The sequence below is a fragment of the Convolutriloba macropyga genome, chromosome 6, assembly GCF_964194025.1.
Source record: "Convolutriloba macropyga chromosome 6, txConMacr16.3, whole genome shotgun sequence".
Lineage (NCBI taxonomy): Eukaryota > Metazoa > Xenacoelomorpha > Acoela > Convolutidae > Convolutriloba > Convolutriloba macropyga.
In genome coordinates this window covers 46,088,068-46,102,428 of record NC_134473.1, presented here as the reverse complement: position 1 = coordinate 46,102,428, position 14,361 = coordinate 46,088,068, and the positions used below count along the sequence as shown (strand labels likewise).

General features: G+C 37.4%; 1 protein-coding gene across 1 annotated transcript in view; it reads right to left on the bottom strand.

The window, feature by feature from the left end:
- Nucleotides 1–408: 408 nt before the first annotated feature.
- LOC142341705 (putative G-protein coupled receptor 139) overlaps nt 409–14,361 on the bottom strand; it is a 31,563-nt gene continuing 17,610 nt past the window's right edge. Inside the window, exons 4-5 of the mRNA XM_075392861.1 lie at nt 12,387–12,588; nt 409–1,488 (exon numbers count right to left, since the gene is read on the bottom strand). Of these exons, the coding sequence (XP_075248976.1) occupies nt 1,125–1,488; nt 12,387–12,588 (566 nt within the window). The 3' untranslated portion in view covers nt 409–1,124. The remainder of the gene's footprint in view (nt 1,489–12,386; nt 12,589–14,361) is intronic.

Sequence of the window (14,361 nt, the reverse complement as noted above, 5' to 3'; positions counted from 1 at the left end):
GGTAAAAGGCAAGAAGGAAATTTACGGTTCCTAAAAATTCTGAAAATCTAAAATGATAGGGGTTCGTCTATTTCAAAAATGTGTCAAAGTTGTCACTGATAAATTTTTGAAATCTAAAAAATGCCAATCCTGAAAAGAGCGCAAACCATTTAGTATAATATTATCTTATCCAAAGATTATGATAACTGATCCTTCAGAAACTATTAGACACTAAGAAAACTGTTTGAGAACATTTTTTATGTATTTAAACATGCTCGAATCTCATTGACTAATGCTTTCTTATCATCTACCACGGTTATGAATGAAGCAACTTTTGGGCTTGCTTGTTTTATCGCTTGATTTGATTAGAAGCAGGTATACTAAAATAGCAATACTGTTACTATCTCTGGCTAAGGAAACAAGCAGATGTGTATATAAAAGTAGATTTTGCACAGCTAGCCAATCAGCATTGAAAAAAGTAATGAAAGTAATCAGCATTGAAATCAACATTCTCTATTCTGATTGGTTGAAAACTCTTTATAATGTTAACCACATTTTACCATATTTCGAAATAGGATGTGAACATCAACATTAAAACAGCTAAAGCCGAAAAGAAAATTGGGTGATTTTTTTGGTAAACTAGCCCCATGCTCGGCTGTGATAGATTCATTGCTTCATATCAAGTTCCATTTCATATCATGGCGTATCGTATCATGGTATAATTCACCAAGAATAACACTAGTTTTCACCTATGAGACTCCAGCGTATTGTTTTCTACATTAATACAAATCTGCTTGAAAACTCGTCACCATTTTCTCCACTAAATTTTGCTCTTTTTTAAAAAATTTTGTGTCAATATGATAATAAATATTTTTTTTTCTAAATATTTCGCCCACAATATAACATCTCAAATATTTCGTGTCTAACTTGTCAAACGTATACTATGTAGCTTAGGATATTTTAATTCTATATAGGCTCGAGCTTTTTACTTTTTGCTACAATTGATCTATTTTTCTTCGTTTTCGCAATTTTTACATATACGGCGTAAAAGAGATTAAATGATCCAAAATAATTTCAGGGAGAGAAGAGAATGATTTCAAAAACCGTAACTTTTCACTTGTTCACACAGTCTTACGTCTGGAATGTTACTTGTTTCTGCTCGAAACGGCAGCAGAATTGTTCGTTACATCATCTGATTTCAAGCAAAAGCAGTTTTTGCGAAGCATCGAAACAAATTCCTTTCTGAATATTTTGCTGCCCAGAATGTAGAATACGAAATTGAACGAAACATTCATTGTCGCAGGCAATTCGGCCAATTGGAACAAACTGGAGTACAGTTGAGTCATCCATTCTCCGTTATCGTCTAATTTTGGTTCCAAGTAGAATAGACTTATATAGACCGGGATGATGTTGACTGCTGTAAAGATCATGTAGGCGAATGAAACAATTAACAGTATTTTAGTGATAGCCGATTCGCGCCCCTCTTTTTTGAAGTTGCTCGCATTTTTCCTGAAACAATCATTTTTATAAAACTCGTCGATAACGAAACTTTGGTCAGAAACTTAGAGATATTTCTACAAAAAGAGATTAATTATTTGGTATTGTGAGCAAGATTCTTCACTAGTTCGTTTAATACAAGGCTATCGTTAGCGCCTAACTCCAGAAACCATGAGAAGCGATTCTTTGAATGCAAGTGATCGTAGCAAATAGACATTTTTTACTCAGTATTTTAGCATAACTCTTTACAAATCCATAAAAATGGTTATTAAATTGACCTCACGCAAATATTTTCTTCTAAAACAGAACCATAAGAGCTAAGAGAGCTAAGAATATTTAACATTTATCAAAAAGAAAGACTTTTTTCAATTAAAATGAAATTTTTCATAAAACGAAATTTTACGATTTACTCACTTATCGTCAGTTTAAATTAAAACTGAAAAAATCAAAATAACTGACCTAATATGTATTATGTTTGGTTATGGGTTTTCGCAGGCGGAATAAAAGGTGTTTTTAACTAAGTAGAAAAATAATTTCTCAAAATGAGAGATTAACAAAAAAGATACTTTACAGTAGAATTTAGAGATTTACAGGAGAGATCTGATTAGTAGATCAAGATTGTGATTTGATTTTGGGGATGAAAAAAGGCTGAAAAATCAGCTGTATACCCATAATCAGTGCGAGAAAGTCAAGATACAAAACTAATATTAGCTCCACGATTTACAGTGGGGGTCGCCAGGGTTACCCAATATAGTTTGCTTCTGCAAATTTCCCAGAAATCACTACTATGTACCATACTATCAATACTAGGTACCATAGATGGTATGGTATGCATTTAGACTTTTCTAAGAATTCGTTCACATTTCCGGTGGTATCATAATCATTCAATACATGCTAAGAAAATTTTACATCAAATAATCTCATTCTAATATTCGTTTTCTAGATTCACCAGTTTGAACCGAATATTGGTTCTAAGCACCATTACTTGACGATTCATTTATATAAACTTTGTGATCCAAATCACTTAGCTCCTGTCTTGGTAATCTGGTAAGTCAAACTTTCTTTCTATTAATTCTCACTAAGTTCAAGACTATAGTTTGAGCGATATTCTAACATATTAAATTTGTCTTAGACTAAAATTTTGTGAATCTACGAATTGCGTTAAAATGACACAAGATCTTTATATTTATTTAGTTCACATCTCGTTTCAAACGTGCTCTTTACTATTAAAATATATTTCTTCATACCACCAATACTCCGGATTTTTCAAAGATCTATGTACCCTGTTTTTCCTTTATTTATTGAGAGCCTTGCATTTTCCTTATTTTTCATGTCAGTTTTTGAGTCAGGGGATTGACCATTTTTTTTCGCCATATCTTTGGCCACCTCTAGTTGGTTAACAGAAAAAGCGAGGTGAACAAATAAAATCAAAGTGATCGAGAGACACATTCACAGTTCCAACAACCTTGCACCTGGAAAACAGCACTGCTGCAGATACTAGCATTACTGTGATTGATACTCATTTCGCAAGCCGATCAAAGGGCAACAAAAATTCTGTACTAGACAATGACTATCAACTGAAATAGCGTCTAAATTAGTGTCTTTTTGGTACTAACTCGGAAAACCCACTAAAGAACGCAGTGCCAGCGAAAAATAGAGCGCACTTTCAGGCAATCATCAGTGCCACCAGACTTTGGATATTACAAACTTTCCTCCATGTGATTTGTGACTGATTTGCTCTGTCATTTTTGTCTCAACCTCTTGATAATTTTTAAGAGTCTGTACTTCTACCCTTTTTGTTTTTGATTTGCATTATTTCTGATTAATCAAAAAATGCACTTTTATCTTAATGCTAACTCTGTTGGTGTTCTCAAGTTTTTTCTGATTATTTGGGAGAAGGTTAACACTTGCGATAGAAATTTAAGCGAGCGCAATGATTTTTCCTCGTCATTAGAAAACTCTTAATTCCTGACTCCGAATAAAGATAAGGCTGTGTGACAAAGACTTACTTAAGACGTGAAACAAATGAAAATTATTGGAGATATTTAACGTATTTTTTAGCCAATTGTTAAAAAGTGTTTTGGTTTTAATTGACTTTTTGAAATCAGTGACCAATGACTGCTCTCAAGATGCTGGGAAGATTTTACATCAAATAACCTCGTTCTAATATAAGCTATCTAGTTTCAATGATTTGAACCGAATATTGATTCTAAGCAACATTTCTTGACGATTCATTTATATAAATTTTCTGATCAAAATCAGTTTTCTCCTGTCTTGGTAATCTGGAAAATTAGACTTTCTTTCTATTAATTCTCACTACGTTCATGACTATAATCTAACACACCCACACCGACTTGAGCTGATTGCGTAGAGTCTGTTCTCATCAAAACAGTTCTGAAGGTTTTCACCTTCGATTCGGGTAAAATTTCTTTGAGATTTCCAATGCCATTTTGTCTGTAAGAACGCAATGAATTGAAATAGTCTCTTCTTCCGTCATGTCCCGAATGAAGTGAAATTTTGTCTCAATGTGTTTGCTCCTCTTGCGCATGACTGGGCTTTGGCGCAATTTGATACAACTCTGGTTGTCTTTTCCAATTGCTATTGGATGTTTTTGATGAAAGCCGAACTCCTCCAGAAGTTGTTTCAGATACAATGTTTCTTGAACTGCTGCTGCCATGCCCTGATGTTCTGCTTCTGACAAAGAAAAAAAAATGTGGCCTGCTTCTTGACAGCCCAGCTTAGTGCTGCGCCACCTCCGTTGAGCTTGAAGTAATAGCCTGTCGTTGATTTTTTGTCGTTCACATCACCAGACCAGTCTGCATCACTTTCCCCCACTAAATCATAACTTATTTCTTTTGTGTAAGTAAGTTTTAAACCTTTTGAACTTTGAAGCTATCACAGAAGTTATTTTCCGCATAGCCAGTGTTGATTGCTAGGTGCATTCATGTATCTGGGCATAATGTTGACTGTGCTGTGGACTTGATGACTGGCCTCGTCTGTTTAGCCAGATACAGAAGTGATCCTTTGCCCTCTTCTCGTCTGATTCTTAGTCCCAGAAACCAGTGTAAAATCCCCTTGCGTTCCATGTGAAATGTTGCCTTGAGTGCCTTTTTCACATCGGTGATCACTGTCATGCTTCCTGTTGCTAATATGATGTCATCAACCTAGACCAAGATGAAGGTGTAACCTTTTGTCTCCGCTCCCTCGGACAAGCAATGATCATTCCTGCTTCTGGAGAACCCCTGTCTCAGTAGAAAATTTGCCAGTTCCCTATACCAGTTGTTAGTTGCCTCTTTCAAACCATAAATTGATTTATTCAGTCAACATACTAACTTCTCTCCATCTGATCCTAGTTTTACAAACTTTTGGAACAGTGGCTGTTCCAGATACACTTCTCCCTCTATTGGTGAGTGCAGGAAAGCCGTCTTGACATCAAACTGGTGCATCACATGGCCTTGCTTTGCTGATAGTTGAAGTAGAATCCTGAACGTCTCTGGCTCACAGCTGGGTGCGAAAATCACAAAGAAGTCCAGTCCTTCCATTTGTTTGAAAACTTTTGCCACATAGCGTGCTTTGTATTAGTCGACTTGACCATTGGGTCCCTATTTCAATTTGTAGACCCATCTGTCCGGTATGACGTCCATGTCTGTGGTTGGTCTCACTAGGTTCCAAGTCTCGTTGTCTTGGAGTGCCTTGACCTAGTCCTTCATTGCCCGGTGTCACTGGTCCCAATCGTCACCTTGCTTGGCTTCTTAGACTGTTTTGGGTTCCAAATAAACATCCTCATTCACAGCAAGATGGGTCCTGACTTCTCCAAAAAAAATTGCGGAATATTCCTTACTCGTGTCCCTCGTCTGGGCTCTGCCCAGTCCGCCTGCTCCAGTGCCTCTTCAAAGACGCCCACTGTCTCTGACTGAGAGAAGTCATCTCTGTCACTGTCTTCCAGTGACTCCGAGTGTCTGAGATTCCCTTTTGTTGCAGCAGATTCATCATCTAGTGCTCCTTACTCAACATCCGAGGTATCTTGTCTCTGTGTCGTTTCTTTAGTGTTCACGCTCTGTGCGTCATTCCACTCCTCCTTTACTGCAGTAGATACGCCCTGTTTATTTTTGTTGCCACCGTCTTGTTGGCAGTCATCTGGTTACCAGATCCCCAGTTGCGTTGACCCCTCACCTATTAGGTAGGGCGTCTCTATGTTGTCAGGGATTGAGCCCACTGCGGACTCCTTGATGATCACATCTCGAACTGCCAACACCCTGTGTGTATTGGGTACATACGCCAGGTAGCCATTGTCTCCATCAGTGTAACCCACAAACTTTCCTTCCAGTGCCTTGGGTTCAAGTTTGCTGACGTCTCTGTCCCTCTTCCTCATGAAGACTGTGCGACCACAAATAGATAATTTGATAATTTACTAAATGAAAGCTTAGGTTTATAATACTTATACATCGCATCAACTCTGCGGGGCATTTTTCTTTTTCTCGTCTCACAGTCAAGTTCTTGATCATTGTTGCGTGGAAAATTGCTGCTCCCCACATCATCTTGGGAAGACCCGAGGCAATGAGCTGGCATCTTGCCATCTCCAGCAGTGCTGTGTTGTGCCTCTCAGCAAACCAATTCTGTTGTGGCGTCTACGGTATGGTCTTCTCCTGTAGAATGCCTGTATCTAAACAGTACATCTTGAATTGCTCTGAGATAAACTCTTTCGAAATGTCTAGTCTAATTCTTGGGCGTCCCCACAGAACAAACTTCTTCAGGCTGGCCAGTACTTCTTTCTTTGCCTTATGCAAGTCCACAAGCACAAACTTCGTATAATGGTCTACAAACACAATGCAAAACCGGAACATTTACAGCAACTCTACACTGAAAAATCTCATCACGTCTGTGAACACCCTTTCCAGCTTCTTCTCTACTTGGGTCTTTGCCACTCTTTGTACTGGAATTGTTGTGGTCTTGGCTAATGCGCACACATTGCGTACATCATCGAGTTCACCTACTGTTTCTTGTGCATTCCTGAACACATCCACCTGACGACATCCAAAACGACCAAATTGTCGGTGCCACTTCCTTGCACTGTCAAGTTTCACGATTTTGGAACTCATCTTGAACTCTAGAACGCTTCACGGTAAGTAAAACTAATTATTTTCTTGTGTTCTGGGTTCTTGAGGTCCCTTCGGGAGTTTCATGCAGATATTTTCTTTTCAAGAAATTGAATCTTTGTCCCCATTCAGTGCATCTTGAGACTGATAAGAGGTTTGAAGAATAGTCAGGCACACAAAAATTATTATTGAATTTGAATTGGAATTCCTCTTTATTTGAGTGTATGCTGATCGTCACACAGCCTCTGCCAACCACTCTGGAAGCCTCTCCGTTGGGTTTTCTGACCACTGATTGAATGGGCACAAAGTCCAGGAACGCGTTAGTGTTCGTCACTATGTGATCTGTGCAACCAGTGTCCACTAGCACGCCTGCTGTTTTCCAGTGGGTAAGAGCTGCCCAGTGTTCCGCGTCTGGTGCAGCCAATGTTAGGCCCATCGCCACTGACTCATGTCTTCCTCCATTTCTTTGTCTCTTGCATTCACTGTCTAGGTGACTTTTCTCACCATACTTGCGTGCTGTCTCCTTCCTCCTGCAGTTTTTTGGTTCGTTCTTGAAATCGCGCTTCACTGCCAGTGCCACTGAACCACTTTGTTCCCTGTGCCTATGTGCTGTGCTCTCATGGAAATTCTGCAGCCTTTTTCTTCAACTCTGTGAAGTTCGTTGCCGGGTTGAAACGAAACTCTCATACTTGATTGAGGACCATTGAGGACCAAGGCATTGAAAGGGGTCTCTGAGACTGCTTCCCGTGCTTATTGTAGCCTTGTGAGCAATTCCTGTCCTCTGATGTACAAGGTATCCAAAACCTCAGAGCCCTCAAGCTGCAGTCGAGCAAGTTGTGCCACCAAAGTCACCGTCGGCGTGTCTGCATTCTGAAACCTCCCATGCAAACGCTTCTAAGCCTTTGCTTCATCTCCGATGCCGTCATCTCCCACACAGTCATGTCTCATCAGCATGAGGGTTATTGAATCTAGAGTCGGTGCCAGATGGCACCACACATATTCTCATTCTAATATTCGTCTTCTACATTCACCAATTTGAACCGAATATTGGTTCTAAGCGCCATTACTTGACGATTCATAAACATAAATTTTGTGATCAAAATCAATTTGTTCCTGTCTTGGTAATCTGGAAAATTAAAATTTCTTTCTATTAAGTCTCACTTAGCTCATGACTATAGTCTGGTCGATATTCTAACAACCCCACTCAGGCTTGAGTTGATTGAGTCTTTTGTCATCAAAACAGTTCTGAATGTTTCCACCTTCAATACGAGCAAAGACTTCTCAAAGATGTCCGATGCCATTTTGTCTTTTGGAACGCAATGAATTGAAATAGTCTCATCTTCCGTCTTTTCCCGAATGAAGTAAACTTTTTGTCTCAATGTGTTTGCTCCTCTTGTGCATGACTGGGTTTTGTCACAATTTGATACAACTCTGGTTGTCCTTTCCAATTGCTATTGTATGTTTTTGATAGATGCCGAAATCCTCCAGAAGTTGTTTCAGATACAATGCTTTTTGAACTGCTGCTGTCATGCCCTGATTTTCTGCTTCTGACGAAGAAAGAGCAACTGTGGCCTGCTTCTTGACAGCCCAGCTGAGTGCTGCGCCACGTCCGTTGAGCTTGAAGTAATAGCCTGTCGTTGATTTTTTGTCGTTCACATCACCAGACCAGTCTGCATCACTTTCCCCCACTATATCATAACTTGCTTCTTTTGTGTAAGTAAGTTATAAACCTTTTGAACTTTGAAGATATCATAGAAGTTGTTTTCCGCATAGCCAGTGTTGATTGGTAGGTGCGTTCTTGTGTCTGGACATAATGTTGACTGTGGACTTGATGTCCGGCCTCGTCTGTTTGGCCAGATACAGAAGTGATCCAACCAAGTTTCTGTAGATCCTCTGATCCACTTCCTCGTCTCCGTTCTGTGCTGTCTAAAGTTTCAAATTCAAATCAGCTGGAATTCTTGAGGGTTTGCATTGGTCCATTTGAAACCGCTCAAGCTTTGTTTCTATTTAGCGTTCTTGGAGAGCCAATCAAAATTCAAAAACAGTGCTTGACATTACGTGGCCAATTTGTGACAAATTGAGTATACATTCTAGCTTTCGGTCCGGGTTTTTCACGACCCATCTTTTAAGATTAGTGTTGTAAGCGAGAGAGGAATATACTGACACTGGAGATAATTTAGTTCAAATTTCCTTCAAAATTGGTTATTTTCCTTCAAAATGCCCTCCCCCATTGCCTTCAAATGCAAAGTGCCACCCCCCCTCATTTTTCACAAAGCGATATCGTGAAAACCTGGGACATTATTTCGTCACTCAATTCCACGCCATAAGTCAGCAGTTTCCACAGCACAAGGAACTCATTTCCACGGTACAGTATCTAATTACAGAAATGAAGGAAAGACTAATTGGTGATAAATTTCCCGTTGGATACTATTAATAGATGAGGATGACAATTAGCGGTTTCACAATTACCCATAGCACTGTTCACAAAAACAATCCAGTCTTTAAATTTAGTCTGGAATAATTACTAATAGAATTTGGCAACAAGTTGTTAGTGTAATTACAAGCCCAAAATGGTGGATACCTATCCATGAATACTCGTGACAAAATGAAAGCGCTTTCCAGGCAACTTATTTCCGCGGAACTAATATCCACGATTGAAAATAGACATTAATCGTGAAAAGTAAGGACACATTTTGGTTACACGATTCTCTAACTTGAAGACCCTACAGTGTGGTTTTTCCGTAAAAACAACAATTTCTTCAAAAAATTGAAGTCCGTTTGAATTGAACTGTTGGTGTGATTAAAAAAACTATCAATTGACCTATTTATGATAACCGAGTTGATACTCAAATTAAGTTTTACATGCAATTAAAAAGTGCAGAAATAAGAAAGCAGAATGGTCTACCATGATGAATAACTTGTCAGTACAATAGTTCTATGGTTACATTATTTGCACATTCTTGACGAGCATATATTAAACAAGGCGGCTCGGTAATGTGCGATGGCACATAAGGTTCCGACCCCGCCCATCCACAATTTTGGCATAATTGTCTACCAAATGAGGAACAGATAGAAAAACACAAAAATTATTTTTTTGGGAATCCCAAAAAACTCAAAAAAGCACAAGTATTTTGCAAAAAAAAATTGTGTATGAACGATAAGATAGCCTCCAAAGCAAATAACTCAGAGGAGCAAAAATTGATGCAATTGATTGCTGTGATATGCCAATATTAAGAAAGCGAGTCAAGTTGAACAGCAAAATCAAACAACAAGAACAACAAACATTAATTACACCAAAAAATTTATGTCCGTTTTGAAAAAAAGAAATTTAACAACAAATTTAACATACCATCAGATAAAACTAAAACTAAACAAAATAACTTATAAATCACCAGAAAATATATGGGATCAGTCCATAAAAAGTTTTGGTAACAATTGGACAAAAAAGAACAAAAACAAAAAAGCTAAAAAATACGCTTTTTTTAAACAATTAAATTCAAATTAATAAAAAACATTAGAAACCAAACAAAATATCCCAAAGGTTTACGATTACCAATTCCACTACAGAAGGGCATTAGGAACTCTCCTCTTTCTTTTTTTTCAGCGGCTAAAAAGAACAACAAACAAAAATTCAATAGAAACTTAACAGAAAACGCTGTCCAAACCGTCAAGCCATATTTTGCCCACAAAAACTTTTCGATTGCGCCTTTTTCAAACAGCGACAAAGTAGTATATGGCCATTCATTAGTAAGACTAGGTAAAAAGTTGGCAAAAAAGCGAAACGTAAAAGTATGTAATAGTTTTGATTTTTTTTTTCGAAGCAAAATTACATCCAAAGTCAAGAAAGAAATTAATTACAGAAAGAACTATTTAAATAGGGTCACTTAATCATCCACAGGAAGCCATGAGACCTGCAAATATCCAGGTTTTTTCTTGCGTGTACAAAAACAAGGTCAAGTATGACATAAACCAAATTAATTTACTTTTTTTTGTGAAAAACCGGTATCGAAGCCAGTAAAGTTTTTTTTAGTTTTGTTAAACAATTTTTTTCAAAGTCATGGAAGCCATCAGCTACGTACTAACATCAGAAGATCTGCTCATTGTCCATGAAAAACCGATGAAAACTATCCGTTTGCAGAAAATTTCATAGGACCCAAACGACAAAGTAAAAATGACAGTTAAAGACAAAATTTCAATTAATTTCTTCAAGAAAGAGGTGTCGGTGCTGTCAAAACGGTAATCTATGTTGTTCAGGATTTTAATAAGTTCTATTATGATTTATTTCGAACGCTTATAATGTGATATGAGAACTGTCAATAATGTGATAAGGTGACAAAACTAAAAAACATGAAAAACTGGCCAATATCTTAAAACAAAAAAATTGAAATCTAGTAGTATCAAAGCCAGAAAAGAATAACTTCAGGCTTAGAACCACAAACGAGACTAAACTTCAAATCAGTAGATTGAAGAAGTATTCTTTCTTTGCTGACACTAAGCTAGAAGTTGAACAAATTAAGAAAAAAAATAGAGGAATAGTTATTTATTTGAAAATCACGCATTATTTATTTAATAATTAATTATTTTTAAAGGTCGAAATGACCATAAATTTTCAAGAAAAAATTTAAATGCATTAGCTTGGAGCTCCTTAGAAAGCCAAATAGACCTACCACTCCTGCGATTTGATTTGATATGTTCTGTTACTTTTTATTTAAAAATTTTATTTTTTAAAAAAAAAAGACCGACTGATTGCAATCCGACTTCTTTTTGGATTGTAACAGTCCAAGATTTGCCCAAAACTAGCCCTACTAATGCTTATTGTCCGTTAGGAACAATTGATTTTTCGAATGTTGTAGATATAGATAATTTGTTCGTTGAAAACTCAAAAATAAATTCTGCATTTCTGAAAACCAACGAGTAAAGTTAGCAAAAAACGGCGAAGTTTTAATTACAGAGCACCCTCAACGGACGCCGAAGTAGGAATAGCCCCCTTCTGAGTCTACAAAGATTGTATGAGTATTGTTTGGGGCTGTACTGCAGGTAATTTTAATCAAAGTAGACTAAAGTAGCTTATTTCGTGCCGTTTTTTGATGAAAAAGGCTGAATTTTGTAATATTTATCCAGAATTTTTTTCCAAAAAATTAAATCAAAACAATCAACAATGCTGGTTTGTCTTTAAAAATATAGTCAACGACACTATTCTCAAAAATTTTATTAAATTTTAGCAAAATTGACGAAAATTTAGGCGAAAATTCCGGAAAAAGTGAATAAGAACAACGTGAATTCACTCTACTTTTCTCATAAGTTTAAACCTCGATAACTCCCTGTAGAAAACGAAAATTTAAAAAATCTTTTTAATTCCATATTCTACGCTGGACGAGCTTTCTAATGATACCAATCTCAACTCTCTACGATGAATATATCGATCGGCGAAAATTCACGGAACAAAAAAAAAAACCCATTTGAGTATATAGTTCCTCCCCCCTCAAGAGGGTCGGAACAATTAAAATTGCTTGGCCGAGATTTCAATCTCTGATTCTCTGTGAGGAAAAAATGTCCCCAAAACTTTCATTTGCGAGGAATATGAGGTTCAATTTGGTTTTGAGAGAAGTCACGTCAACTATTAGCTCTTGCCGGCTTAAATTTGAAAATTACAAAAAAGTTTGACAGAAAAGAGTTCGTGAAAATGTAATCTTAACAATTCTAACAAAATGTTGATGAAAGCTATAAAGTGTCTTAAAAAAGTTGCTATTCGAACTTGGCTATTTGCCAGTATAATATGTATAATATTACCCTTTTTGCAACTCTCTTACTCACCTCATCTGGACAAGGATGACAATGTTGAATATGAAGAGGAGTGAGGCTGGTATTGCACAGTAGAGAAGAGTGGCTGTGTAGTGGAAGTAGATCACTCCTCCTAATTGAGAGATGTCATCTGATTGGCCACAAGACCTCCCATCACCAGACAAGTCAAACACATACAGATTGCCTGACGTTAGGATGTGCATTGAAACCCATGCTAAAGTTTTTTTTCAGATGGTTTTAGTATATGTGAGAGTCAATTGACATTAAGTACAACAAAAATTTTCTGCTTATTTGGCCATAAAACTTTTTTTGAAATATTTTTTTTGTATTCAGTTTAAAACTATGTGCAACAAAAAGTTAATGAATTTTTGGTGCACCTGGTAAACGGAAATCTTTTCTGCAAAAAAATAGTGCAAATTTTTGGAGCTTACGGACAATTCTCGATGGACAAAATTAAAGATTTGTGAATTTAGCTCAAAAATGTTTAAAATTGTAGCATTTATGGATACATTGGAGATGGTTGGGAAGCAAAGAAAACGTTTGTTTTTTTATTTTATTTATTTTATATTGGACAATAGAGTAAACGTATCAGTTACAAAAAAAATTACAGATTCTGCAGCAGTTTAGAATAGATTTGCAAACAATGTTGAATTTTCAAAGAAGTGGTCCAAACCCGATGAATTAATATTAAAAGGAGTCAAGCACTGTAATATTTTGTTCAGAAACTTGTTGTTCAGTTGATGCTGGATTACCACCAGGTATGGTATTTTTATCGTCGTTTTACTCCCTTATTGACGAAGTTCAACAAGGTCACCAAAATTTACTTTTTCCTCGTTTCATTACCCATGTTTTGGTCCAGACCCAAATTGAGCTATGATCAGACCCAATCGAGCGCACACCCCTGTGTTCCCAGACCGAAATTACAGGGTCTGGAAAGCGGTTCGAGCGCACAATAGTCTGGACCATGGTCTGATTTCGGTCTGATCAGAGGTCAAATAGGTCTGGACGGTCTGATCATAGTCTTTATAGTCTGGACCATGGTCTGGGTTCGATCTGATCAGAGGTCAATTCGGTCTGGAAGGTCTGACCACAGTCTTTATAGTCTGGACCATGGTCTGGGTTCGGTCTGATCAGAGGTCAAATAGGTCTGGACGGTCTGATCATAGTCTTTATAGTCTGGACCATGGTCTGGGTTCGGTCTGATCAGAGGTCAGTTCGGTCTGGAAGGTCTGATTTCGAGTGCATTATTTTTTCAATTTTTTTGTTTTTTTTTATTGAAGGATGTTGGCTCTGCCAAGAGGCAACACTAAAGCAGCGTTCCGATCAGAGACTCATCTAAAGTCCGATGACTCTGATCAGAAATAAGGAGTCCAGCTGATAGCAAATGCCGGTCCCCTCAAGAGGAAATTTTGATTAACTGAAGACCACGACGTTTCTTGTGGAAAGCTGTCTAAGTTCATCCATTGAGCCAGAAATATGAACAAAGGGGTATGGTAAATAATTTTTTTCTCAACAGTTAGATTTCGTTTTCATTAGCAATATTTTCAGCTTTGGCTTTCCCTTCGATGATTTTAATACTGCAAACACCAGTTTTTATGAAATGAATATATTATAGTAAAATTAAGGGATTTGTTCATAATTAAAATCTTTCTCTGATCAGACTATTTTGAGCTTACTTGAGTCTGATCATAGTCTGATTAAGGTCTGGGCAATGGTCTGAAACTGAGTCTGGACCATGGTCTGAAGATGGTCTGATCTTAGTCTGTTTATAGTCTGGACAATGGTCTGAATTTTGGTCTGATCATAAGCGCACTGTAGTCTGGACAGTGGTCTGGGTTCGGTCTGATCAGAGGACATTTTGGTCTGGGAAGTCTGATCAGAGATCATTTTGGTCTGGATGGTCTGATCAGAGGTAACTTCGGTCTGGAAAGTCTGATCAGAGGTCATTTCAGTCTGCATAGTCTGATCATAGCTCAATTTGGGTCTG